Genomic DNA, 27,762 nt, shown 5'->3' on the forward strand with positions numbered 1-27,762 from the left:
TAAAAGAAAAACACCCGCACTCCAGTTTACAAAGTATTGTGCAATTTAATTACAGCTGCATTAAAAAAAAATATTTTACAAATAGAACTATACTCAAAATTGAGATAAATTCAACATAACATAACATAAATATGCTACAAAATACTGACTTCAGCATCAGAGTTGGTCCATAATAAAAGTGTTTTCAATGATTCCTACTGCTGGCAAGTTACAACACGCAGAAAACCGGGTCTTCAGATTCACGTTAAGTATCCCCAGTCATTATGGAAATGAATTCTTCTATATTTACTGTACACATAAAACAAAGGTATTTTTTAGACATAGATCCAGTAATATTTAGTCATATGCAACATGAATAAGTTAATTTACACAGATGGGAGTAATATGGTTTTTAGGCAAATGTCACAGGGACTGCACTATGAACTGCAGTTAGTTGATCTCTATGGTGACTTGCAAACGTTTGCAAGGAAAGGCGCACACACACACTACATCAAAATCAGTGATACAATTCCACATTCACTATATTTACAATAAATAGCCATTCAAGAAACATCTGGAATCAGCATTAAGACTCATTTAGATATGTAAAGAAATGTGTTAACTGCACGTTTTCGATGTGTTTGTGTCGCTTTATAAAAAATAAAAAAAAAAAAAAAGAAAAATCACTGCCAGATGCCCCATCTGTTTTTTTATTGTATGGATTTTTGTATTATCTTCCCAGCTAATAACACTTTCTAAACGCATCTAAACGCAAAATGCACCGTAAATGCCATAAAAGTGTTTGTGATGCATTTGTGATGCGTTTGCCGAGCGTTTACATTGACATCAATGGAAGCAGTTGGGAAGTGGCAAAGGCTGGCAAATGACACATGCTGGGTCCATTTTGAAGTTATGTAATGCGACGCTAATGCAACCATGTGAACAGCGCAGGGCACAGCAATGCACACTAGGTGCCTGCTTTTGAAGCTAGTGTAAAATTCCTAATATTGAAATCACTATAGCACATACACTCTAAAAACATATTCTGAAAAGCTTTCAAAATCATAACTCCAACAAGTGATAAAAACATTTCCGTTTCATCTTTTGATAAACACATCCCAATAACTAAAATAAAAACACCCTATTTAACATTTATAACTCACTTTCTCCATCACCATCTTTGTCAAATTCATCAATCATAGCCCGCAGCTCTTCATCCGTCATGTTTTCCCCAAGTTCACGAGCAACCCGACGTAGATTTCTCAAGCTAATTTTTCCTGAGTCATCATCGTCAAACAGTTTAAAAGCTTTGAGCATCTCTTCCTGGGGATCACGGTCCAATATCAAATCTGTAACTGTGTTATTAGAAAAAGTATTATAAATTCTTACTGCATAACACAATATTAATCCAGCGAAAACAGAATTCAAATACAAACAATCACAAGCAGCCAAATTAATGGTTAATATGAAGCATACCAAATTAATCTTGTCAGCAGCCTTCACAAAACTTTGCCAATTCTGATTCTTGTTAAAGAAAATAATATTCTGATGTATTATTGGCTGCAAAAAACAAAATAAAAGCAGCTCTGTGACTTCTAGCAGCCTTGGACCTGCTTCTTTTCACTTGCATAACAGCTAATCAATGCAACAAGTCCCTCCCAACAAGGACTCCTACAACTGCCCAATTTAACTTGTTCATATAACCAAAAGGGGTAAATGTGAACTGACTGCCAGACTTAAACTACATCACATTCCTAGCAGTGTGCTCCTAGAACGTGAACGAACAATGGCTACCACATGTGCTTCCACCTAGTGACACCACTTTATTGGCAGTTCCAACAATCTCTTTCTGGTACTTTCCACACTCTTTTCTCTTGATGGGAGAACAGTTTTTGTAGAAAGCCTACATCTGATCAGGAGTGGGAACCTCTGATCCATTATAAACCAGCACATCTCACTTCATTTTACTATAAGGTAGACCTGAGCCGCACCAAGTACCACATACTGATTAAGCAAATTTGGAGCAGAGGAGAAAAAAAAAAAAAAAAAAGTACAACAAAAAGGGCCAGTGCACACAATTGCACTGTGTTGGTACATGCCCATTAACCCGCTTAAGGACTGCCCTATAGCAGATATACTGCTACAGGGTGGCACCTGTGCGTAGAATCACATATTATATGTAATTTTGCATTTCCAGGTAGGGGGCGCGCGTGTGAGCAGTGCGCGTGTCCTACCCGAGCTGCCATTCGCGGCTGCTGATGTAAATCACCGGATCCCTGCTGGTAATTATCCACCGGCGCCCGGTGATTACCAAGCATCTCCGACGGGGAGAAAGATTCTTTTGTTTACCCCCCCCCCCCTAGTAAAAACACTCCCAGCACACGGTTAACCCTTTGATCGCCCCTCACATTAACCCCTTCCTGCCCAGTGCCATTAGTACAGGGTCAGTGCTTATTTTTAGCACTGATCACTGTATGTGTGTCACTGGGGCGTCAGTGACACCAAGTTAGTTCCCCCAGTGTCAGAATGTCTGCCACAGTCCCGCAAAATGTCGCTGACGTGGAAAGAAGCAGGTCCAAGGCTGCTAGAACTCACAGAGCTGCCATTACTAGTAGAAAAAAAAACCCATTATCAATACCGCCATTTATAAACGCTATAAATTTCACGTAAACCAATTAATTTACACGTATTGGGATTTCTATTTAGCAAAGACATGTCACAATACATTTTTACCTAAATTTATGACCAAATTTTATTTTTAAAATTTTTTTTACTGGACATGTTTAATAGCAAAAAGTCAAAAATATTGTTTTATCAAAATTGTCGGTCTTTTTTTGCCTATAGCGCAAAAAATAAAAAAAAAACGTGCATGTGATCAATTACCACCGAAAGAAAGTTCAATTCGTGGGGAAAAAAGGACGTAAAATTAATTTGGGTGCAGCGTTGCATGAACGCGCAATTGTCAGTTAAAGTAACGCAGTGCCTGGCCATGAAGGGGGGGGGTAAATCCTCAGGAGGGCAAGTGGTTAACATGTATTGGATTAGGGAAGCCGAATCACTTGAAAGGGCCAGCACAGCACAACACACGTCTATCAGCAAGGTGCACTGGGGTGAACATCACTGAACCAACATGCGTTACCGAGTGTTTTGGTAATGAGCAAGTTAGCACAGTGCAATAATTTGAATCCATCCTAAAATGAATCAGGTATTTTTTATAACCATATTTCTAGGTTAATTTCAAAGATTAAACCTGGTTGGTTGCTATGCTAAACTGCATCATTTGCTGCAAGTTGTGTAAATCAGCCCCACAGTGAAGGCAGGCAGCACCAATGCCATCAAACCCTTACTATGCTCCAGTCCAATCGAGTTATTCCCTGTGTGAGCCAGTGGTGTATGCAGGGGAGAGGAGGGAGCGTCAACAACAGATGGGACATGGGAACCTATGGGTGATGTCACCATTTCAGGCTTTACCAGCCATTGTTAGGCTCTCTCTCCTCTTGCCTGCAGCCACTGCTGACTGACACGGGGGGGGGGATCATGTGACTAGACTGGAGCAAGCTAAAAACCAGGGGTAAGGGGGCACAAATTACCTGCATTGCCCCGTGCACTGACAACCCATGCTATGCATTACAGATTTCCCTGAGGAAGTCTTGTGACCCGTGACGCAACACGTAGGACGAAAGCGTGGTGACGTCAGTTCCAGCATGGACGGCAGCCGCCATCTTGCTACACCCCTGCAAGTACACCCAGAAGTGTTTTGTGCTGATTTTAAAGCCTGTGGGTCTGCAGACCCTTTTTATTCATTGTCAGTGCGTTTTTGACGTGCGTTATCGGCATTAAATTGTTAAACTTACTGCACTATGGAAGTCTATTTCTCTTACCTCTTAATGGTGATCGCTGGAGAGGCTATTTGATTTACCATCGCTAGAGGGGGATACCACCACTATTGCTAACGGTTTCCGGATTGCTGCTAAAAGCCCCAACAGGATGTAGATCACTCCGCTAAGCGCTTGCTTGAAGGGTTTTGGCCCTTAGGGGTCGCAGAGTGGAGGTGAGTGGGCATGCTAGCCGGTGGTGGATACACTTGTTAAGTTGATCACCATATCTGTCACCTATCAAAATTGTGCACGGAATCATATTACTGGAACGTTCACGGAGATATTTTGGACTCATCCCTTTTATGTTAGTTTTTGTGGCAGATTTTGTCACTTCTTTGTATGCCACTATACAGTGAAGGAAATAAGCATTTGATCCCCTGCTGATTTTGAATGTTTGCCCACTCACAAAGAAATGATCAGTCTAAAAATCGAATGGTAGATATATTGTAACACTGAGAGACAGAATAGCAACAACAAATTCATGCATGTCTAACAAATGATGCACTGATTTGCATGTTCATGAGGGAAATAAGTATTTGATCCCCTATCATTCAGGATTTCTGGCTACCAGGTGTCTTTCATACAGGTAACAAGCTGAGATTACCGGCAGTCTCTTAAAGGGAGTGCTGCTAATCTCATTTTGTTACCTGTGTAAAAGACACCTGTCCACAGGAGCAATGTCAGGGACAAGATTGTAGACCTATACAAGGCTGGACTGGGCTACAAAACGATTGCCATGCAGTTTGGTGAGAAGGTGGCAACAGCTGGTGCAATCATTCGCAAATGAAAGAAACACAAAACTACTGTCAGTCTCCCTAGGTCTGGTGCACCATGCAAGATCTCACCTCGTGGAGTGTCAGTGATCATGAGAACAGTGAGGAATCATACCAGAACTACACGTGAGAATCTTGTCAATGATCCCCCGGCAGCTTGGACCACAGTCACCAAGAAAACAATTGGTAACACGCTATGCCGACAAGGATTCAAATCCTGCTCAAGAAAGCACATGTCCAGGCCTGTCTGAAGTTGGCCACTGAACATCTGAATGATGCAGAGGAGGACTGGTTGAAAGTGTTGTGGTCAGATGAGACCAAAGTCAAGCTCTTTGGCATCAACTCAACTCGCCGTGTTTGGAGGAGGAGAAATGCTGCCTATGACCCCAAGAACACCATCCCAACTGTCAAACATGGTGGTGGAAACATTAAGCTTTGGGGGTGTTTTTCTGCTAAGGGGACAGGACAACTGCACTGCATCAAAGGGACAATGGACAGAGCAATGTACCGTCAAATCGTGGGTGAGAATCTTCTTCCCTCAGCCAGGGCACTGAAAATGGGTCGAGGATGAGTGTTCCAACATGACAATGACCCAAAACACATAGCCAAGGCAACAAAGGATTGGCTCAAGAAGAAGCTCACTAAGGTCCTGGAGAGGCCTAGCCAGTCTACAGACCTTAATCCGATTGAAAATCTGTGGAGGGAGCTGAAAGTTTGAGTTGCCAAATGTCAGCCACCAAACCTTAATGACTTGGAGAGGATCTACCAAGAGGAGTGGGACAAAATCCCTTCTGAGATGTGTGCAAACCTGGTGGCCAACTACAGGAAACATCTGACCTCTGTGATTGCCAATAAGGGATTTTCCACCAAGTATTAAGTCATGTTTTGTGAAGGGAATCAAATACTTATTTCCCACATGAACATGCAAATCAGTGTATCATTTGTTAGACATGCATTTCTGCTGAATTTTTTGTTGCTATTCTGTCTCTCAGTGTTATAATACACCTACCATTCGATTTTTAAACCGATCATTTCTTTGTGAGTGGGCCAACATTCAAAATCAGCAGGGGATCAAATACTTATTTCCTTCACTGTATGTCATTTTTGAACTTTTTTTTTTTGTTGTGATTCACTCACTCTATTGCTTATCATCGTTGGTTTTCTTCCTATGTGTTTTTTTATGCATTTGTGATCACGTTTTTGCTGTTACGTTTTCATTTATGGTTTTATGTCATTTCACATTTATTTGTTCACTAGTGCTATATTCTTTTTTCTTTGGTTGCATCATATACATATGAATAGTGCAGCACTTTCACAGATTTAGGTTTTCACTATTGCCCAGTTGGGAGTTTCCCCTTTTTCTTTCCATCCCACTTAGCAGTCTTACTATATATGATGTGTTAACACAGTCCTTGGTTGTGTGGATTGATATTATTTGGTTGTTTTCATTATATAGGATTAGCGCAGCACATTTTTTTGTCTCCTTTTCATGATCTGGTTATATATTTAGGTGCTAGCAGCCATTCCTGAGTCTTGGGATTTTGTCATGTTGGGGGGTTAGTGGCAGCGCAGGAGGCTCTGTTTAGATTTACAGATTGACTTCTGTACAATCAGTCTGTTGGAAAACCTACACACGATCAGTGTATTCCGACGGTGGAGAAGTCTACCGGCAGGAAGAAAGCAAAAGCTCAGTAGGAGTTATTCCCCAGTCCACTTTGAATGTGTGTATGGGGGAATCAGGTCAATATTTTTCCTTCAACCCGCTGGTTGAACGGAAAAAAAAAAATTGCTAACGTATGCTGTCTTATTGGCACTGGGTCAGACATAACACCACATTAATTAGTCTCTCCCTGGGCAAAGTAGGGAGTCACAGAGGTGTTAAATAATGGAATACTGGAAACCACCTTGACACAAAAATGTCTGAATAGTTTAAATAAAGCATCTTACAATATCCAGACAGCAAAAATAATAACCAAAATAAAGACAAAATTTTATGATTTTAACCAATTCACTGCCACTGGAGTCGGTGGTAGCAGGGGGTTTTATACACTCCTGCCAGCAGCTGTTTGTATATCTGATAAGCCAACTGCCAGATGGAAGCGACCAAGTGACAGTCATCCAATTGCTTCTAAACATCCCAGTAACAGCCTTAAAATTAACTTTTGTGTATTTTTACTGAAATTTTGCTAAAGGGTCATAGGCTAACTGCATGTGTTACACCTCTGTACGGACAGGGGCTGAGTCTGCTGGAACCTGGCACTGCACCCATGAACCACTAATTGGGGTTGCAAAGATTTGCAAAAAAAAATATTTAAATGCACATTTTTTTCTGCAAATATATGTCCAATTATTTTTTTTCCGCTAAAGGTTGACTTTAAAGCTGAATTCCAGACAGATATAAAAGACACAAATTAATGCAACTCTGTATTTGTTTATACATCCATAAATGAAAATATATATATATATTTTTGTTTTAAATACAAGCAGTGCAAGTACCTTATTTGGCTTGGTATCAGCTTCTTGCAGTCCCTGTACAACAAAGCTTACAGAGGGGGAGGGAAAAGCAGCACAAAAGAGCCAAATCAGGTGGGTTGCACTGCAAGGAACATGATGATAAAATGGGAGTGACAGATGAGCTCAACAGTTTGCTGATTCTCCTCCCACTTTCAATGTCACAGAATGGAGATGGGGAGGACACCTGTAAGTACAAGTGACACTGCAGCAGAGAAAGATCAGGTCCCCTTCCTTAAAAGGCCAGAACTGTGCTGTGTTGTAGAGCTACATTAATCTCAGTACTGAATAGATAAAAATACAAATCCTTTTAGATAAGGAAAACAGCTGTCATATTTTGTATGTGTATTTAGCTCTTTGACTGGAATTCAGCTGACATTATACAACCAGAAAATTAATTGAAGGAGCAGTTTATTCATTGTACAAAAAAAAAGAAAAAAAAAAAAAAAGAAGAAACAACAAAGAAAAAAAACACATTTGCTTAAATAAATCATAATGTAAAACATGACTTACCAACTTCATTAAAGTCATCAAAAGTAATTTTTCCTGTTGCTTCACTGTCGTAATCCTTTAGGATTTTTAGAACATCTGCTTTCTTCACATCAAACCCCAGAGCTCGCATTGCCACCTGCCAATATCAGAAGTCCTTAAAACCATCTGTTAATTAAGACTTTAAACATATCTATCTAGAAGCAAAATCAACCAGATAAACACCTCTACATTCAGAATGTCATTTTATAAAATGTTCTAGATGTACTATGCACTTAAATCTACAAAGATAATCTACGTTCTAGAACTTTAAAGAAAAAGCCCACCCAAACAGATTTTATGAATTTGAGTTGATAACAGGGTTCACATGCACCTTTAGATCCCTATTGTGGTCTGGAAAACTATTCTTTTTTTGGTCAGCTTCAGGATGGGCTAAGCAATTCACCTTCAACTGAAACCTCCTACAGAATTTTCTACAGATGTCCAAAGCTATAAGAGAAACCTGTCCAGTTAGAAAATCTGTGGTTGCCCTTATTCCCCCTTATCTCACTTGAGCCAGACCAAGCATGCACATATCAACAGCTGGCCGCTGAGATACCCATTCAAGGTCAGTAACCAAGTGGCAAGGAAGAATAAGAATGACATTCTGTAACCACACATACAGCTCCTATGAGACATAACTTTGTAGGTGGCTTCTTGTGCTGTAATCGGGAGGTAGAAACCTCCCACGTCTGATTTGCAAGACTAGCAAGGACATAAAACAGAATGTCAATACAGGAGCACTGTACTTCCATAAGTGCAGTCCTAAAAAAATAAAAACACAGAAATACATCTGATCAGTGAGGGCACAAAGAGCTGGAATGGGGAAGCAAAAGAAAAGAGACAGACTGCTGCTCCTCTACTGAGCACGGCTGTGTGGGGGCTGCAAGGGTTGTGTGACACGGGAGCTGAAACATCCCCTGTAATTACTGCAGGATCAAGCTGTAAAATAAATTAAGTCCTGCTGAAATAAGGCCAGTGCTATGTGCATTATGAATTCATAGGCAACTACATGAAAATTGGCTTTATGGGGGGCCTCTAACCTCTTGTCCACTGGGTCCTTGAAGTCTGGGACATTCTCAACCGGAAACATATGCTGACCGTATACGATTCATTCTTTTTTTTCACTGTTTAACCAGGAGGTTGAACAAACAAACAAAAAATAAATTAGCCTATTTTCCCATCCACACATTCAAATTGGACAGGGGAATCACTAGTCTGTGATCTTGTCCCATTTCCCTTCTATCGTCTGCCATGAGGGTGTGGGGATCCCCTGTTGATGTAGATCAGGAGGGTGCAGCCATCCTGTGTCCCACAACTGAGGCTTCTGAATAATTCAGAGAAGGCTCATGCCTGAGCCACAAACTATACCAGAGTATAGGCTGGAGCTCCAGTGTGTCTGTCTGCTGCTTTTCAGAGTCAGGGAGAGGGCAGTTTACCTCCTACAGAGAATGGCCCACTGTGTGTCAAAATGTATCTCAGGACTAGCACCAAAATGAATCTCAGGTCTACAAAACGGTGCACGTTGTGCTGCAATAGACCATTTAAATTGCACTCGCTAAGCCATGGCTGCGACAAACTACTTAAAAGTTTTCTTTTGGCCTAAGGCGCTCTTTCCGCCCATTCCCCTTTACCCAAGGTTGGATGGATGAGGGGAATGGGTGTGAGAGGGTTGAGGGGAACACCACAGGGGAAGGGGCAAAGTCCCCACACCACACCAAGGTACAAGCACCCTCCCAGGGAAAAGACCACTATGTGGAAATTTCCTGATTCACCTATTTTCAGGAAAAAGCTTTTAAGAAATGGAACTACTGGGGTTCAGGTCGCCACTGCCCTGGACCTGTATAGCACTATGCAGCTACATACACTGTGTTGTACTGCTGTACCAAGGATAAGTGCACAGTTGACTGCCAGAGGCAATATTACAGACTGACCCCATGTCCTCCACGTTCCAGGTAAGGTTCCCCCAAAACACCACCAAGAGGCAATTGATCTGAAAGTTGCAATCCTATTGCCATGGTGGCATTAATGCAGCAAGGGGGAGATGGGATTTCTTCATGAGAAGGTCCAAACTAAGTCTTCAATCTTCCAATATAAATTGGAATCATAAGCCAGTAACCTGCTTTCAGTAGACAGAGGTCATCCGTCATCTAAGGAAACTGAGGACTGACTTGAACTGGAGGGGCTACATGGGCTGTCCTAACAACATTGTTTGCCAGTGTCCTCGCCAGAAGGTGGCAGCATAAAACCCATATAGTGAATACAAATAAATTAATACTCCTGTGCTTTCAACGTATTTCATCAAGCTTTAAAAAAAACTGAAAAAAACCTTCCTAAATAAAACTATTATACAGAATTTATTTATTAAAATGAGCAGCTGAAACACTCCTGTGAATTCGCTAAAAATACAGATAAATATACCATCCAAAAAATCAGTGCAGTGCTTCTTACCAGAAAATAATTAACTTCTGTAACAACCCTCATTCCATTTCTAATGATTAAGATCCTAGGCAACGTGCTGTGTCTATGTTTGGACTGCGACCCATTGTTGTATATGCTTTGATATGCCTTTTTTCTTCTAATAAAAGTATTTTTGGGGAAAAAAAAAAAAAAAAAAAAGATCCTGGGAGATGATACCCCTCTGAGGTTGCTATGCTTCCAAGGAGTGCCTATGACCTGGTATGAGAACGGGGATAACCATATCAAGCTTTTTATTGACTTCTCTATAATCTGAGAGTCATGTACTCTTGGTAAACCTCTCAGTGTGTCTGTGTGGCGGCGGTGACTTGGAATTCATGTATCAAATATTGGATTTTTTCACATTTATACTGATTTGTGGAGTTGCTGATTTACATATATGTACCATTTTGGTTGGACTCAAGATTTAAAGCAACCTGTGTCCTGTACTATACAATTAAAAAAAACAATTTCTTGAAGCACAGGACACAGAATCTTTGGTCTTTAACCACTTGCCGCCATGAAGGTTTTACCCCCTTCATGACCAGACCATTTTTTATTCGGCACTGCGCTAATTTAACTGACTATTGAGCTGTCATGCGATGCTGTTTCCATATGAAATTTATATAATTTTTTCCACACAAACAGAGCTTTATTTTGGTGGTATTTGATCACCATTGGGGTTTTTATTTTTTATTAGATAAACGAAAAAACCTGAAAAATTTAGTAGAAAAAAAATGTCTTCATAAAATTTAGGCCAAAATGTATTCTGCTACGTATTTTTGGTAAATAAAAAATACCAATAAGTGTATATAGGGCTAAAACAACTAATCAACATAGTTGTCAACTACAGGTGAAACTCGAAGAAATTAGAATATCAGGCAAAAGTTCATTTATTTCAGTAATGCAACTTAAAAGGTGAAACTAATATATGAAATAGACTCATTACATGCAAAGCAAGATAGTTCAAGCCGTGATTTGTCATAATTGTGATGATTATGGCTTACAGCTCATGAAAACCCCAAATCCACAATCTCAGATGATTAGAATATTGTGAAAAGGTACTCAAAGTGTCCCACTCTAATCAGCTAATTAAGCCATAACACCTGCAAAGGGTTCCTGAGCCTTTAAATGGTCTCTCAGTCTGGTTCAGTAGGAATCACAATCATGGGAAAGACTGCTGACCTGACAGTTGTGCAGAAAACCATCATTGACACTCTCCATAAGGAGGGAAAGCTTCAAAAGGTAATTGAAAAAGAAGTTGGATGTTCCCAAAGTGCTGTATCAAAGCACATTAATAGAAAGTTCTGTGGAAGGGAAAAGTGTGGAAGAAAAAGGTGCACAAGCAGGATGGATGACCGCAGCCTGGAGAGGATTGTCAGGAAAAGGCCATTCAAAAGTGTTGGGGACTTTCACAAGGAGTGGACTGAGGCTGGAGTCAGTGCATCAAGACCCACCACACACAGACGGATCCTGGACATGGGCTTCAAATGTTGTATTCCTCTTGTCAAGCCGCTCCTAAACAACAAACAACGTCAGAAGCATCTTACCTGTTGCTCAGTGGTCCAAAGTCCTCTTTTCTGATGAGAGCAACTTTTGCATCTCATTTGAAAACCAAGGACCCAGAGTATGGAGGAAGAATGGAGAGGAACACACTGCAAGATGCTTGAAGTCCAGTGTGAAGTTTCCACAGTCTGTGTTGATTTGGGGATCCATGTCATCTGCTGGTGTTGGTCCACTGTGCTTCATGAAGTCCAGGGTCAACGCAGCCATCTACGAGGAGATTTTGGAGCATTTCCCTCCACAGAAGAGCTTTATGGGGATGCGGACTTCATTTTCCAGCAGGACTTGGCACCTGCCCACACTGCCAAAACCACCAAAACCTGGTTCAATGACCGTGGGATTACTGTGCTTGATTGGCTAGCAAACTTGCCTGACCTGAACCCCATAGAGAATCTATGGGGCATTGCCAAGAGAAAGATGAGAGACATGAGACCGAACAATGCAGAAGAGCTGAAGGCCGCTATTGAAGCATCCTGGTCTTCCATAACACCTCAGCAGTGCCACAGGCTGATAGCTTCCATGCCACGCTGCATTGAGGCAGTAATTGCTGCAAAAGGGGCCCAAACAAAGTACTGAGTACATATGTATGCTTATACTTTTCAGGGGTCCGATATTGTTCTATGTACAATCCTTGTTTTATTGACTGCATGTAATATTCTAATTTTCTGAGATTGTGGATTTGGGGTTTTCATGAGCTGTAAGCCATAATCATCACAATTATGACAAATCACAGCTTGAACTATCTTGCTTTGCATGTAATGAGTCTATCTCATATATTAGTTTCACCTTTTAAGTTGCATTACTGAAATAAATGAACTTTTGCACGATATTCAAATTTTTTGAGTTTCACCTGTATTTTCATAATCAATTAGCTAGTCAGCCAATTAGTTGACCTGCATACAGAATGTATTATATGTTTACATATGATAAAATACAGTGCCCCACACATACAGCTCAGTAAACCATCCATATATGTAAGTATATACAGTGCAGCACAAATACAGCTCAGTACACCGTTTATACATATCATTAATTGCCTGAGAACTTGTGAATGTGTGAGGAGAAATGCTTTGTGGGATAACAGGAGCAGAAAGCGATTTAAAGCGATTCTAAAAGGCAAGTTTTTTTTTTACCTTGCTATAGGGGCACTCTATACTGCACTTTGCTGCTTGCTATAGGGGCACTCTGTAGGTGGAAAGAGCCAGAAGCAGCAGGGACTGGTCTAGCACTCGAAGGATCAGTGGATTAGGCAAGTACGGTATGTCTCCGCTGTACAATCCCATAGACAAAAACAAGCAGTTTACCCATACAATACAAAAGAGTTCTTCTTTAACGTTTTATATTCTGTTCTTTTGAATATTCCTGTCACTGTGGTCAAAAACGAACGTAAATTTGATCCCACTATTAGAAATTCGAATGAACATTCTTAAAATAAAAATTTTTGAACAAAAAATGCGTTCGTGTATAGCCAGCGTAAGTGACAGCAAGCACAAGTAGCTTGTATCAAGTTACCTGCCTATGACAAGAGAGTATTATATTACAATCCTGTCTGAAAATCTACAAAAAACAGCATTTTAGGGTTTTTTTTTTTCCTTTAAATACATTTTAAAAATAATAATTTTGAGTTTGAGGATATGTGTAAGACTCAACCTCCAATAGTATATACCGTATTTTCCGGCGTATAAGACGACTTTTCAACCCCTGAAAATCTTCTGAAAAGTCGGGGGTCGTCTTATACGCCGGTGCGAGCCGGTGTCAGGGTGGCACTTTTTCGAGGGGCGCCGCCCCCCCTCCTCCTCCAACAGACACTAAGTACAGGGGTGGGCAGAGGGGCTGCTGTACCTTACCTGGCTCCGGTCCCACAACGATCCGGTCCAGGAAGCGCGGCTGCTCCTTCTTTCAGTTCGGCAGCTCGATGGTCACACGGCCACTCGGCTCCGCCTCCTCACCGGTGATTGGGCGCCAGCACTGGAAAGGCACACAGGTGACCAATCACCGGCGAGGAGGCGGAGCCGAGCGGCCCCGCGAAAATCGAGCGGCCGAACTGGAAGAAGGAGCAGCAGCTCCTCTCCCCCACTGACACTAACGATGGGGCACTATTCCTCCTCCACACTGACACCAACGACGAGGCACTGTTCCTCCCCCACTGACGCCAACGATGAGGCACTGTTCCTCCCCCACTGACACCAACGATGAGGCACTGTTCCTCCCCCACTGACACCAACGATGAGGCACTGTTCCTCCCCCACTGACACCAACGATGAGGCACTGTTCCTCCCCCACTGACACCAACGATGAGGCACTGTTCCTCCCCCACTGACACCAATGATAAGGCACTGTTCCTCCCCCACTGACACCAATGATGAGGCACTGTTCTCCTCACTGACACCAATGATGGGGCACTATTCTCACCACTGATACCAATGATGGGGCACTATTCCTCCCCCACTGACACCAATGATGGGGCACTATTCCTCCCACTGATACCAACGATGGGGCACTATTCTCCCCACTGATACCAACGATGGGGCACTATTCTCCTCCCCACTGACACCAACGATGGGGCACTATTCCTCCTCCCCACTGACACCAATGATGGGGCGCAATTCCTCCCACTGATACCAATGATGGGGCACTATTCCTCCCACTGACACCAATGATGGGGCGCAATTCCTCCCACTGACACCAATGATGGGGCGCAATTCCTGCCACTGATACCAATGATGGGGCGCTATTCCTTCCACTGACACCAATGATGGGGCGCAATTCCTGCCACTGATACCAATGATGGGGCGCTATTCCTCCCACTGACACCAATGATGGGGCGCAATTCCTGCCACTGATACCAATGATGGGGCGCAATTCCTGCCACTGATACCAATGATGGGGCGCAATTCCTGCCACTGATACCAATGATGGGGCGCTATTCCTCCTACTGACACCAATGATGGGGTGCTATTCCTCCCACTGATACCAATGATGGGGTGCTATTCCTCCCACTGATACCAATGATGGGCCGCTATTCCTCCCACTGACACCAATGATGGGACACTATTCCTCCCACTGACACTAATGATGGGACACTATTCCTCCCACTGACACCAATAATGGGGCACGATTCTTCCCACTGACACCAATGATGGGGCACTATTCCTCCCACTGACTAATGATGGGGCACTATTCCTCACACACCTACACTAATGATGGGGCACCATCATTGGTGTCAGTGGGAGGAATAGTGTCCCATCATTGGTATCAGTGGGAGGAATAGTGCCCCATCATTGGTGTCAGTGGATGAAATAGTGCCCCATCATTGGTGTCAGTGGATGAAATAGCACCCCATCATTGGAATACCATACTGAAATAGCATACCATATTGAAATCAAATCTGATGTTTTTTCATTTTTATTTGGTGTGCGTTGGAAGAGGGGTAGTCTTATACGGCGAGTATAGCTCAAACCCTATATTTTAACAGGAAAAGTAGGGGGTCGTCTTATACGCCCAGTCGTCTTATACGCCGGAAAATACGGTACATCTCTTCTGTCTGGTATTCTCAGAGTGGATTGGATAGGATAATATGTTCCCCAACCATATAGCTGGTTATTTATATTTACCACTGCATACAGAAGACTAAATTACTTTACATACTGTATTAGCTAAATTAAACACCAAACTTTTTTTGAGGTTTTTATCCAATTAATAGAAACAATAAATCGGCCAACTAATCGATTATGAAAAAAATCATGAATTACAGCCCTATTAATTGGTTTGCATAAAAGTTAGAGCATCTACAAACTATGGGATAAATACTAGAATTTTTATTTATTTATACTAGCAATGGCGGTGATCAGCGACATATAGCGGGACTGTGATAGTACGACAGGCAATTTGACAATGACACTTGTGGGAACCGACTACCTGACCCCACCAGTGATATTATTACAGTGATCAATGCTAATAATATACACTGACACTGTACTAATCACACTGGATGGGAAGGGGTTAACATCTAGGGGCAATCAAAGGGTTAACTGTGTGCCTAACAATATGTTAAGTGTTTACTAAGGGATGTGCTGGTTTTTATTACCTGCTTTGCAAGGAAACAAAAACTGGCAGGGCAGAGTTCTGTGTTGTTTACAGTCACAGAGCTCTATCCTGTCATTCGTTCGCCAAGTCCCAGCCATAAATCATTGGCCAAGACCCACTGCTCGGCATGCGCTGTAAGTAATCACAGCACAGCCAGGGCGGCAGGCGAGCACCACCTACCTGGAAGAGCTGGACTACGTGAGCCTGCGCATAGAAGACGTTTTGCTGCCGTACTTATAACTGAGGCGGATGGCAAGCGGTTAACAAAGGGGTTAGATGACGCTCCCAAAAACTCTGCAGGAACATTACCCCTCCCACTCCCAGCATGCCTCCGTTTTGTAGTAAGCATGCCCACAGCATGTGAGCATGCAGGGTGCAGAAGGTGGAATCCAAAATTCCAGTTTGCACTTTGGAAATAACACTCTATACACAAACGTCATATTTTTTTCAGCCGACAGACATCCCGCCACTCTAACATGAAAAGGGCGCCCCTTCATTGGGAAAAGGGCTTGGAGTTCCACTAACAAACATTTGAGCCCTAGCATCCTCTGCATATGGATAAGGGAAGGCTCATCCTTGTGATTTGGCAAAGTGTATCCACCAAACCTAGAGATTTTACCTGTTGCAATCACACAGCAGCATAAGGCCACATATAAAAGCTCAAGGCCAGCCTGACAGAGCAACAGTCCTATCCAGACTGTCAGTCAGCCAGTCCCCAGAGCAAATTACCTCCTCTGCAGTCTCTGGCTGCTAGGACTGCCTGCATCCTAACAATCAATGATGTCACATTGATATCTGTATCCATACACAACACAAAAGAGGGGAGTGGATAAGAAACGGGGTGGAAGGCTGATATATGACTTAACTGAGCTCTAAGAGGTGGCATTTTTATCCAAGCTGGAGGGGGCAGGGCCGGAAGAATTGAGGAGGACAGGGAGTGGAGACCTGTGTGCAGCCCCCTTTCCCCTCCACACCTGACACAGTCCCTCCTTTCCTATAGGAGCAAGGTTGTGGTGGGATACACACCTATAGTTCCGGAGCCTCCAGGGTCAGATGGGGCAGACACACTGGGAGCAGAGCAACACCTGGCCACTATATCTCTATGGAGCTCAGATGTTTTACATAGAATGGGGAAGGGTTAGACAGTGACAAAGATGAAAACTCCCTTCACTTTGGTGTCTTTGATGTCTCCCCAAGACAGAAGTGAAGGGAAATTTGTCTAGCAGGTTAAAGACTGCAAACAAATTACCTCATATGGGTTTTAACTCTTTTCTACAATAATCAAAACTAAAAAGCAGAGTTTTGACTTTACATACACTTTAGCTATATTAGGATGTGGATTATATTGTGGAACCACCCCAATTGAGTACTATGTTTGGAACTGGGTTTAGCTCGAATTTTAATCAATTCACCTATTGTTTCAATATCTTACCTTTAATTCATGGTAATCTATGGATTTGTCTTTGTCTGTATCAAACAGATCAAAGGCATCTTTAATTTCTTGTTTCTGTTCTTCTGTTAGTTCTCTTTTTTTCTTCTTTTTCATTTTGTCAACTGCCAAATCTGTCCTATAAAAAAAAGAAAACAAATATTTTAAAAAAGATTCATAGAGGTAAAAGTGTACTCTCAAGCGCTATTTTGTAACAAAACTAGTAGCAGTTTTGTAGTGCTCTGTGCTACAGGTGTGTTGCCAGCTACTGTACAATCGTGTTGGGGTGCCATTCTAAATGAATTGCAGCACAAACAGGTCATGCATTACCATGCATTCTGTGACAAGTGGTAAAACACAATTAAGAGCAAAACCTGAACTGAAATATACCCTTAAAGTAGATGTAAACCATACAGGCCCATTCAAACTTTAGGGCTGCTTCGCCTTAAAGCGGAACTATACTGAATCTGAGCACCACAAACCAAAAAAGCTATATAACTCAAACTTTATTATTCAAAGCAACCACACCCCATCCATACATGTCTCCATGCTTTATTTTGCTGGGAAATCACTTTGAAAAACAACCCCCTAGCATTTCTGACCATGGCCATCTTGAGTAAAGGAAGATGATTCATGTAGTAACTTCCTAGAATCCATCTGCCCTTAGTTCAGGCATACAAGCAGGAAGGCATGCTTAGCTGAGAAAACCCCTCCTCCCCTTCAGATGACACCTGCAAAGTATGACATCAGTTGCCTAGACAATAAATCAGGAAGTGAAGAAACATAAAAAACAAATAGTTTAAAACTATCTATTTACTAATGCTAGAAGCATAGGTTTTTGAAATAGTCAATGTTGACTGAGAGAGTGAAGTTGCACTTTAAGGGACACACATTAATTCATGTTGCATTAACCTCCTTGGCGGTATTCCCGAGTGTAGCTCGGGGTAACATTTCAGTACCAAGAGCGGTAACCCCGAGCTACACTCGGGAATACCATGCGGCACTGCTCCGGCATTTGTTCTTCACTTACCTTACCCTGCGCTCCCACGATGTGTCCCCTGCAGCATCCCCGGCCATCTCCTCCGGCCGATGCCGGCATCCGGCTTCTGTGTCCTGTCCCTGTGACGTCGGGACGTACGGGCGCCGGCGGCGGAGGAAAATTTAAAAATTTTAAAAAATGTCTTTTTTTTTTACATTTTACATAGTAAAACATTGCTGTCTCAACCAATTTCACATACATTTTGTCCCAAGTGCTTTGTCCGGCACCCTGCCTGCATTTTGTCTGTTCTTTCTGCCTGGAAACTGAGAAATGTCCATGGTGTCCAAAAAGTGTCCCTTTAGGTCAAAAGCGGTTTAGATCAGCTAGAGAACAGCGATAGTAAATCAGAACCACTTGCAGAATTGAGTGATAATGATTCGTGGGGGAAATTCGTCATCAGACACTGAAAACGATTCTGCGACTGAGCTCAGCAATGTGCGAACTTGGCGCTATATTTCAAATTTCAGTGTTTTTGGTTTGATTATATTATTGAATTAAATTTTTTATTATTTTTATATTATTTTTATGATTATTTATTAAATTATAAAATTTATGATTTTGTGTTTCAAATTTTATCATACCCGGGATGTTTACTAGACTCTTGTTCGGACAGATTTCAGTGAGTTTTTCCTAAAAATTACAGCCTACAATTAAAAAAATACATATTTCCATGCAAAAAAATGGTACCGCTTTCAGCACCAAAAATCTGAAATAATCATACCGCCAGGGAGGTTAAGGTAACCCATCAATTTTGAATGGGCTGCATAGGGATCACAAAGCAGCCAAAAATGGACTTGCACAATTCTTCTTCCGATGCAGGACCCCACAATATGTGGGGTATGACTTACAGAAATTAAGAGAATGTTTGCATTTTGTGTGCATACAAGAGCATCTTTTTCCTTATACCTAGGGAATGCTGAGATTGTACTCTAAGCTGCACATATCCAGCTCAATGATACATTTGGAAAAATACTTTTCTGGTATAACATTTTGCAAGTACCGTATTTTTCGCTCCATAAGACGCACTTTTTTCCCCCAAAAAAAGGGGGGAAAATGTCAGTGCGTCTTATGGAGCGAATATAAAGCGGCCAGTCCGGTATTTCTGCCGCCACCATGTCAGAATACCGGGCCGGCCGCTCAGCTGTTCTCTCCTGCAGGGCCTTACCTGTTCCTCGCTCCAGAGCTGCACAGTCTTCCCGCACTGGCTTCTGTGACAGCCGGGTGCCCACTGCGCATGTGCTGTGCTTTGTGAATGGTCCGGTGTCTTCTGGGACACATGACAGGTCCCAGAAGGCGCCGGGCCATTCACAAAGCGCAGCGCTTCTCGCGCATGCACAGTGGGCACCCGGCTGTCACAGAAGCCGGCCCGGGAAGAAGGAAGGAAGGACCACTCCACGGAAGTGGGAGCGGGTACCTGTCAAATTCAAGTACCCGCTCCCCCTCCCTCCCCAAAGGTCAGCAGTCTCTGGTCATTCCCCTGCACTGTCTGCAGTCTCTGGTCATTCCCCTGCACTGTCTGCAGTCTCTGGTCATTCCCCTGCACTGCCTGCAGTCTCTGGTCATTCCCCTGCACTGCCTGCAGTCTCTGGTCATTCCCCTGCACTGCCTGCAGTCTCTGGTCATTCCCCTGCACTGCCTGCAGTCTCTGGTCATTCCCCTGCACTGCCTGCAGTCTCTGGTCATTCCCCTGCACTGCCTGCAGTCTCTGGTCATTCCCCTGCACTGCCTGCAGTCTCTGGTCATTCCCCTGCACTGCCTGCAGTCTCTGGTCATTCCCCTGCACTGTCTGCAGTCTCTGGTCATTCCCCTGCACTGTCTGCAGTCTCTGGTCATTCCCCTGCACTGTCTGCAGTCTCTGGTCATTCCCCTGCACTGTCTGCAGTCTCTGGTCATTCCCTGCACTGTCTGCAGTCTCTGGTCATTCCCTGCACTGTCTGCAGTCTCCGGTCATCTCTTGTACTGTGTCCGCAGTCTCTGGTCATCCCCTGCACTGTGTCCGCAGTCTCTGGTCATCCCCTGTACTGTGTCCGCAGTCTCTGGTCATCTCCTGTACTGTGTCCGCAGTCTCTGATCATCCCCTGCACTGTGTCCGCAGTCTCTGGTCATCCCCTGCACTGTGTCCGCAGTCTCTGGTCATCCCCTGCACTGTGTCCGCAGTCTCTGGTCATCCCCTGCACTGTGTCCGCAGTCTCTGGTCATCCCCTGCACTGTGTCCGCAGTCTCTGGTCATCCCCTGCACTGTGTCCGCAGTCTCTGGTCATCCCCTGCACTGTGTCCGCAGTCTCTGGTCATCCCCTGCACTGTGTCCGCAGTCTCTGGTCATCCCCTGCACTGTGTCCGCAGTCTCTGGTCATCCCCTGCACTGTGTCCGCAGTCTCTGGTCATCTCCTGCACTGTGTCTGCAGTCCATTGGTTCAGAATATTTTTTTTTCTTGTTTTTCCCCTCTAAAACCTAGGTGCGTCTTATGGTCAGGTGCGTCTTATGGAGAGAAAAATACGGTAATCTCTCTTCATAAATGTAGGTCAAAATGTAGTCTAAAAATGCTCTATTTCTTGGGTAAACAGGGATGTGCAAAACCATGTAGTTCCGGGCACCGTGCAGGATGTACTTACTTTCGCTTAGCCCTGCTGCGGGCAAGCAACAAGGCTGTCATTAAACGTGGGCAGTATGGCTGCAGCTGTGCACAGTGAGTGTAACACTCATCCAGCACACACAATCCCTCCCTTCCTGCACAGACAAGAGAGGAGAGATGTCTGGTTTTGCTCTACCTCCTCCCGCCCCTCTCCTCTGTGTTTGCCCCCTCACACTCCAACCCCGACCAGGAATTGCTTGAGGAAGGGGATGTGTGGGTGGAAAATTTGAAGATCCATCTGGCTGTAACATTAATGCCGCTGTCTGATTCTGCAGAGAGCAGCCTGGAGTGAATGACCTCTGCTCTAATAGAGCTTACCCATCTCCCTCCCTTTTTTCCTTCCCCATCTATCTCCTTCTCTTCTTTTAGGAGCGTCACAACTATTACATGTCCAGTTAGCAACTGAACTATGATGTGAGGGCGCACTCCGCCACGGCCTGATGTGAGGGCGCACTCCGCCACGGCCTGATGTGAGGGCGCACTCCGCCACGGCCTGATGTGAGGGCGCACTCCGCCACGGCCTGATGTGAGGGCGCACTCCAATGTATGGAAGTTATGCTGGGGACTTTGATGCAAGGGAGTACTCTAATGTGAACATGGTTCTCATCCTGACCGTTGCCCTACATATGTTGTTTTGTTTTTTACTTACTCCTGACCCCTGTTCTCTATATATTATACTGTACATAGACCTGACTAACACATTCATTGTCCCAATAGGTGCTGGTATTAATGAAATTCTTCTTTATGTAGGCTCAGTAAGCACACCATACATTAGTCATATTTTTCATTCAACCAGTAGGCTGAACAAAAAAAATGATCCAACCCTGATGGACACCGAAGCTTAATTTCTCTGCTCAGCATGCACTTCTACTGAGCACCCAAGTGCTTCCGTGTGCAAGGTTAATTTACTAGCTCAGCAGATGAGCCTCTGCTGAGCGTTAAGAAAGACCAACACTCCCCTTTCCTGATGAGCACCCAATCGGTGCCCATTACACTGCAAGGTCTCTCCCCTCCCTGCAAGTCCCCAGGTTCGGTGCTGGAGACAGGCAGGGAGGCGAGTAGAATATGCACAGTGCAATGTTAAAAATAATAAAAGTTTAGGTCACCATAAAGTCACTTTAATTTTTAAAAGCCCCATACATTCCTAAAAGCAGCTCTGCCGAAAAAAGAACACTTTGTATTTTCCATCCTGGCAAAGCCATTTCAAGATTTAAAAGGGACATACTATCATTGAAAATTCCAAATGATAAATCTGTCTCATTCAGTAGTATTATAACAAATAAGAACTTATTTAAAATTTTGGTTAAAATTATTATTTTTTTTATCAGGACAAGTAGATTGTCATGAGGGACAAGTAGATTGGGACCCCGATTTAGTCCTTAAACAAATAGTTTTCTTCTTTTTTTAATTTCCACACCCCCGGTAAAAATAAACCACATCAGTGTATATTATTTAGTCTGTATGAAACCTATAGTCTACAAACTATGAGATAGATAGATCGATAGAGAGATGAAAATCGATCAAACCTGATGTACTGACGGCCTATCTAATTTCTTGAGGCCCTAAATGCCAGGACAGTACAAATATCCCCTAAATGACCCGTTTTTGGAAAGTAGACAGCCCAAGGTATTTAGTAAGAGGTATGGAGAGTTTTTGAAGTTGGAATTTTTTTTCCTTTCCTTTACCTACTGCTTTTGCAAATTGCGCTACACAAAACTGCACAGTACTGAGGTACCATGTGGTTTGGTGGTCTCAAACACGCTGCATTTGCAAGATGAGTTTGAGATGTCGTTAGCAATTAGGGGCGCCGGTCTCGCAAGGGCTGTGTATCTACATGCACCTTTTTCATGTTCTAGTGTGAACCAGCCTTTAAATCAGAACTAAAAGGGAGTGTTACTTAAAGTATAACTTTAGGTAAAAAATTAAACATGGGCGGACAGACAGGATTTTTGATGCAGAATGCTTTGTCTCTTCTACATGAAAGATACTTACCTGCCAGTCCACCCCTGTACACTGAGCCGCGCAGGTGCAGCTTGCTGTACAAGTTTGGCAATGCTAAATTTGTGGAACTCCTGAGCATGCACGGAGTGATGTCTTCCCTGCCCGGCCAATGACAGCGGCTGGGCATTCAGGACCCAGAAGCCAGTCGCCCCAAGGTGTCAGCGGTCAGGCGGGGAGCTCCAGGACAGCACATCGTGGGATTGGAGGAGAGTATAGTTCCACTTTAATGTTCCTTCAACAGTTTCCATCCCTTGTCAGCATTTTCTTCTGGGTGGTGGTCTTTGAGCCTCTTCACTGGCTAGCATGGGATGATATCACTCCTCCACCCTCAGTCCGATAGAGAAAATTCTGGCGCTGTAAGCTGAGCTTCACATTTGCAGCTCAGATGGAGAAGACAGTGATCAGGCAGGTAGGTGTATTTTATTGCAGAATACACATTTAATGTCTCTTCTATAATAAAAATCCAGCCTGCTCACTGTTTGTTAACCACTTTCCTACCGGGAACGTCTACCCCCTTCCTGCCCAGGCCAATTTTCAGCTTTCAGCACTGTCACACTTTGAATGACAATTGCGCGGTCAAGCAACATTGTACCCATATGACATTTTTATCATTTTTTCACACAAATAGAGCTTCCTTTTGGTGGTATTTACTCACCGCTGGGTGTTTTATTTTTTGCGCTAAAAACAAAAAGAGAGAGCAAAAAATTTGAAAAGAAGTTTTTCTTTGTTTCTATTATAAAATTTAGCAAACAGGTAATTTTTCTCCTACACTGATGTGCATTGATGAGACTGCACTGATAGGCAGCACTGATGAGGTGGCATGGATAGGCAGCACTGATGAGCTGGCACTGATGATGCTGCACTACTGGGCACCACTGGAGGGTGGCACTACTGGGCAGCACTGATGGGCACTGATCATCAGTGTCGATCCCTTTGCTGACAATTGCTGGTTTTCTGCAGTACTTTCCTCACACTGTGACAGCGTGAGGAAAGTGCAGCCGATAACCGACAACTGTATTTACCAGTGATCTGCTGTATCATTGGACACAGCTGATCATTTATTTATTATTACAGTCACTTATATAGCGCCGTCAATTTATGCAGTGCTGTACATATATTTTGTACATTCACATCAGTCCCTAACTCTCAAGGGGTGTACATGATCATGTGGTAAAAGGCCGCCATGATTGGCAGTTTACCGTATCACATGATCAGCTGTGTCCGTAGGATACAGTGATCACCAGCGGCGCCGGGTGCGCACCGCTGGGGGCGCGGCCTGGAATGATGTCAATGGATGTCGTCCCAGAACTAGACAACCGCGCTGTAGCTGTCCTTTGGCTATAGCGTGGTTTGGAACTAGTTAAATGTGGAACTTTAGTTTGCTGTAATGTAACTGTTTTGGAAAGCAGCTAAAGCGGAAATAAGCCTCCTATCCTTTCCGCACAAGGAGGCTGCCATCGTAGCTTCTGTTTGATCTGCAACTGCCATGGTGCTGCATGTGATAAATTATGTCAGCACCCATTTGATGGCTTCACAGTTTGGTTGAGAGCACAAGTAAAAAGTGACAGTTAACATTCACAGCATGACAGGAATGTAACTATTTTGGAAACGGAAGCGGAACTAAACCCATTGATTTAACGGTTTCAAAAAACAGTTACATTCCTGGCATGCCGGAAATGATAACCGTCACATCTGCTTGTGTCCCAAACCAAACCGTCAAACCATCAAATGGCTGCATTCATAACAGATTACATGTGCAGCACCATGGCAGTTGCAGATCCAACAGAGGCTAAGATGGCAGCTTCCTTGGCTGAAATGTATAGGAGGGTTAGTTCTTCTTTAACCGCTTCAATACTGGGCACGTTCACCCCCTTCCTCCCCCAGCCAATTTTCAGGTTTCAGATCCGTCACACTTTAAATGCCAATTATTCAGTCATGCAACACTATGCCTATTTTTTGAGACAAATATATATTTCTTTTGGTGGTATTTAATCACCAGTGGGGTTTTTTTTGGCTATATAAATGAAAAAATACAGAAAATTCTGAATAAAAACACATTTTTCTTCATTTCTGTTATAAAATTTGGCAAAAAAATAATCTTTCCTCATAAATTGAATCCAAAATGTATTCTGCTACATTTCTTTGGTAGGAAAAAACCCAAATCAGTGTATATTATTTAGTTTATGTAAAGGCTATACAGTCTACAAACTATGGTAAGCGCTCACGAGCAGGGACCTGTTTCCTCTTGTACCATGTTGTATTGGAAATGTAATGTCTACCTTCAATTTGTAAAGCACTGCACAAACTGTTGGCGCTCTATAAATCCTGTACAATATTAAAATAACATGGTATATATATTTGAAAATTGATCAATCCTGATGTACATGTGGTTTATCTCATTTCTTGAGGCCCTAAAATGCCAGGACAGTACAAATACCCCCAAATGACCCCCTTTTTGGAAAGTAGACAGTCCAATGTATTGTGAGGTGTTTTAAGTTGTAATATTTTGTCACAATTTTTTGGAAAATTAAGAAACTAAATAAATTATATACAATTTTTGTATATAATGTCACCAGTACAGTAGTGACATCCTTTGACTAGTGTAATGGTGATCAGGGACACTGGTGACAGTATGATAAAAAAAAAAAGAATACATTTTTTCACTCTTTAATTTATTATTTTTAACTTGCTGTGACTAGAGCAGGAAGGTGTTACCAAAGTAACACTGTACTACTCTGTGAGGGTGGTAAGGATTTTTTTCACATTATGATGATCACTGTTATAAGCAAGAATGGCATTCATTCACAGCCAGTATGTACTATTGTGAGAGCTGTGATTGGCCACAGCTATCACATGGTACAGATGGGCTGTGACTGGTCCTATCTGTATCATGTGATCACTGTGATTAATCACAGATCACAATATTACACAATGAATAGCTATGAAAGCCATTCATTGAGTACATTTGTAAAGTGATTGCTGATTGGTCACAGCAGGCACATGGTACTGGGACCGGCCTGGTACACCAATTTGTAATTCGCTCTGTCCAGTGATCGTCATTTGTCTATAGGTTGGGTGGGACCTAAACCCATAAGTTAAGTTCTGCTTTAAAGTGGAACTTAACGCCCAAAAATGCTCACCTCCACCTTCTAGCGATGTGTCCACGTTAACCACTTCCCACACTTATGATGTTGTGAACTTTGAGTGGAAATATCTGGATGATGCTTGCAGCTTCAAGTGTCATCCCGATATCTTGTTTTTCATCTGGCAATTCCCTGCAATGTAAAAGCCATCCTGGCAGCTTATTAGCCACTGGATTGCTTTTACAGGTGGCAGAAGGGGACGTCCCTCCTCCAGCAACCCACCGGCGCTTCTCCGTGCTCTCCTGTGCGATTGGTGAGCCAGAGAACTGATCCGTCACCAGTTTACCATAGAGCTGCCAAGAACTAAATGGTCCCTGGCCATCTCTGACCCTGAGAGGCCAGAAGCAACGTCATGACATCACTTCTGGCACTAGCAGATATAAACAATGCCGTTTTTTGCTGGAAAGCTTGATTTTTATTTTATTTTTTTAATATAGATCTCATGCTTTTCAGCATAGAGGAGAGATGTGGTGTCTTATAAATGCCACATCTCTCTATAAAGAGGACATGTCATGCTTTATTCCAATTACAAGGGCTGTTTACATTTCTTGTAATAGCTATAAAAGTGATTAAAAAAAGTGTTAAAATAAAATAAATGATAATTACGAGGAAAAAAAAAAAATTAAACTGCCCCGTCCCCTCGTGAAGTGAGTGTATACGTAGGTTACGCCCGCATATGTGAACAGCGTTCAAACCACACAAGTAAGGTATCGCCACGAACGTTACAGCGAGAGCAATAATTCTAAACCTCCTCTGTAACTCCAAACTAGAAACCTGTAAACATTTTTAAAGCATCGTCTATGGCAGAGGTGGGCAACTGTGGCCCTCCAGCTGTTGTAGAACTACAAGTCCCATAAGGCATTGCAAAACTGACAGTTACAAGCATGACTGCCAAAGGCAGAGGCATGATGGTACTTGTAGTTCACCAGCAGCTGGAGGGCCACAGTTGCCCAGCCCTGGTCTATGGAGATTTTCAAGCACCATAATCTGGCGCCATTCCAAGTGTGCACAATTTTAAAGCGTGACATGTTAGGGATCTATTTACTCGATTAACATCTTTTATATTTTACCAACAATTGTTATATATTGTGTTTTGTTTTTTCTCTAACACATTAACGTGTATTGCGTTGAAAGATTGCTGCGCAAATATCGTGTGACATAAAACAATTTCAATAACTGCTGTTTTCTCTATGATCTCTGCTAAAAAAAAGTATATATAATGTTTGGGGGTTCTGATTATTTATTTTTTTTTGCAAAATAAATGATTTTTGTATGTAGGAGAGGAATGTCATAATTGTCCTGGGTGGGATGGGGTTAAATTGATGGGTTTCGTTTGGAAGATCTCACAGGGCAGACATTTGGCAATCATTCTGGGACCAAGCTATCACAAATCCCAAAAGACAACCTTTTCCCTAAAGAACGATGTTCAGCTGAGCCTTCATTGCTGCCAATAGAAGTCTGTGTGCCCTGGCTCACCTCCTGTGTATCATATGGCAGTCACTGGAAACGAGTGGAGACGGCCGCAGTAACAACACATCCTGGACTACAATTACAGAGCGTCCCCCACACAGACCACCTCCTCACCTCACAGGCACGTTCATGTCTTCCCCGTCCGCTCACACCGGCCCGCTCTAACAGACAAGCCACACTCAGTTACAGACGGGCCCGAGAGCGTACAGTAAACAAGGTACTCTCCATGTGATTGGCGGAGAACTCGTCACTTCCCCTTAGTAACCAGACCG

The 27,762-nt window shown here is 43.0% G+C and overlaps 1 protein-coding gene across 1 annotated transcript; it reads right to left on the reverse strand.

Annotated features, from left to right (window-relative positions):
- Positions 1–25: 25 nt before the first annotated feature.
- On the reverse strand, positions 26–27,762 carry CETN3 (centrin 3). Its single transcript, XM_089679649.1, has 5 exons — positions 27,605–27,762; positions 17,208–17,343; positions 7,655–7,769; positions 1,143–1,334; positions 26–288 (listed from the first exon to the last, which is right to left on the reverse strand). Exons 1-5 carry the CDS (start codon positions 27,619–27,621, stop codon positions 245–247), a joined length of 504 nt encoding a protein of 167 aa, XP_089535775.1. The 5' UTR covers positions 27,622–27,762; the 3' UTR covers positions 26–244.

This window comes from Staurois parvus, unplaced genomic scaffold (genome assembly GCF_062004578.1).
Source record: "Staurois parvus isolate SC_StPar_1 unplaced genomic scaffold, SC_StPar_1.0 ptg000229l, whole genome shotgun sequence".
NCBI classification, from domain to species: domain Eukaryota; kingdom Metazoa; phylum Chordata; class Amphibia; order Anura; family Ranidae; genus Staurois; species Staurois parvus.

Bases quoted from the DNA above. Each gene is read 5' to 3' on its own strand.
- CETN3 (XM_089679649.1), bottom strand. The intron at 7,770-17,207 runs GTAAGATATTGA...TGATATTGGCAG, and splicing joins TAGATTACCATGAATTAAAG to GTGGCAATGCGAGCTCTGGG. The intron at 289-1,142 runs GTGAGTTATAAA...TTATGTGTACAG, and splicing joins CAAAGATGGTGATGGAGAAA to TAAATATAGAAGAATTCATT.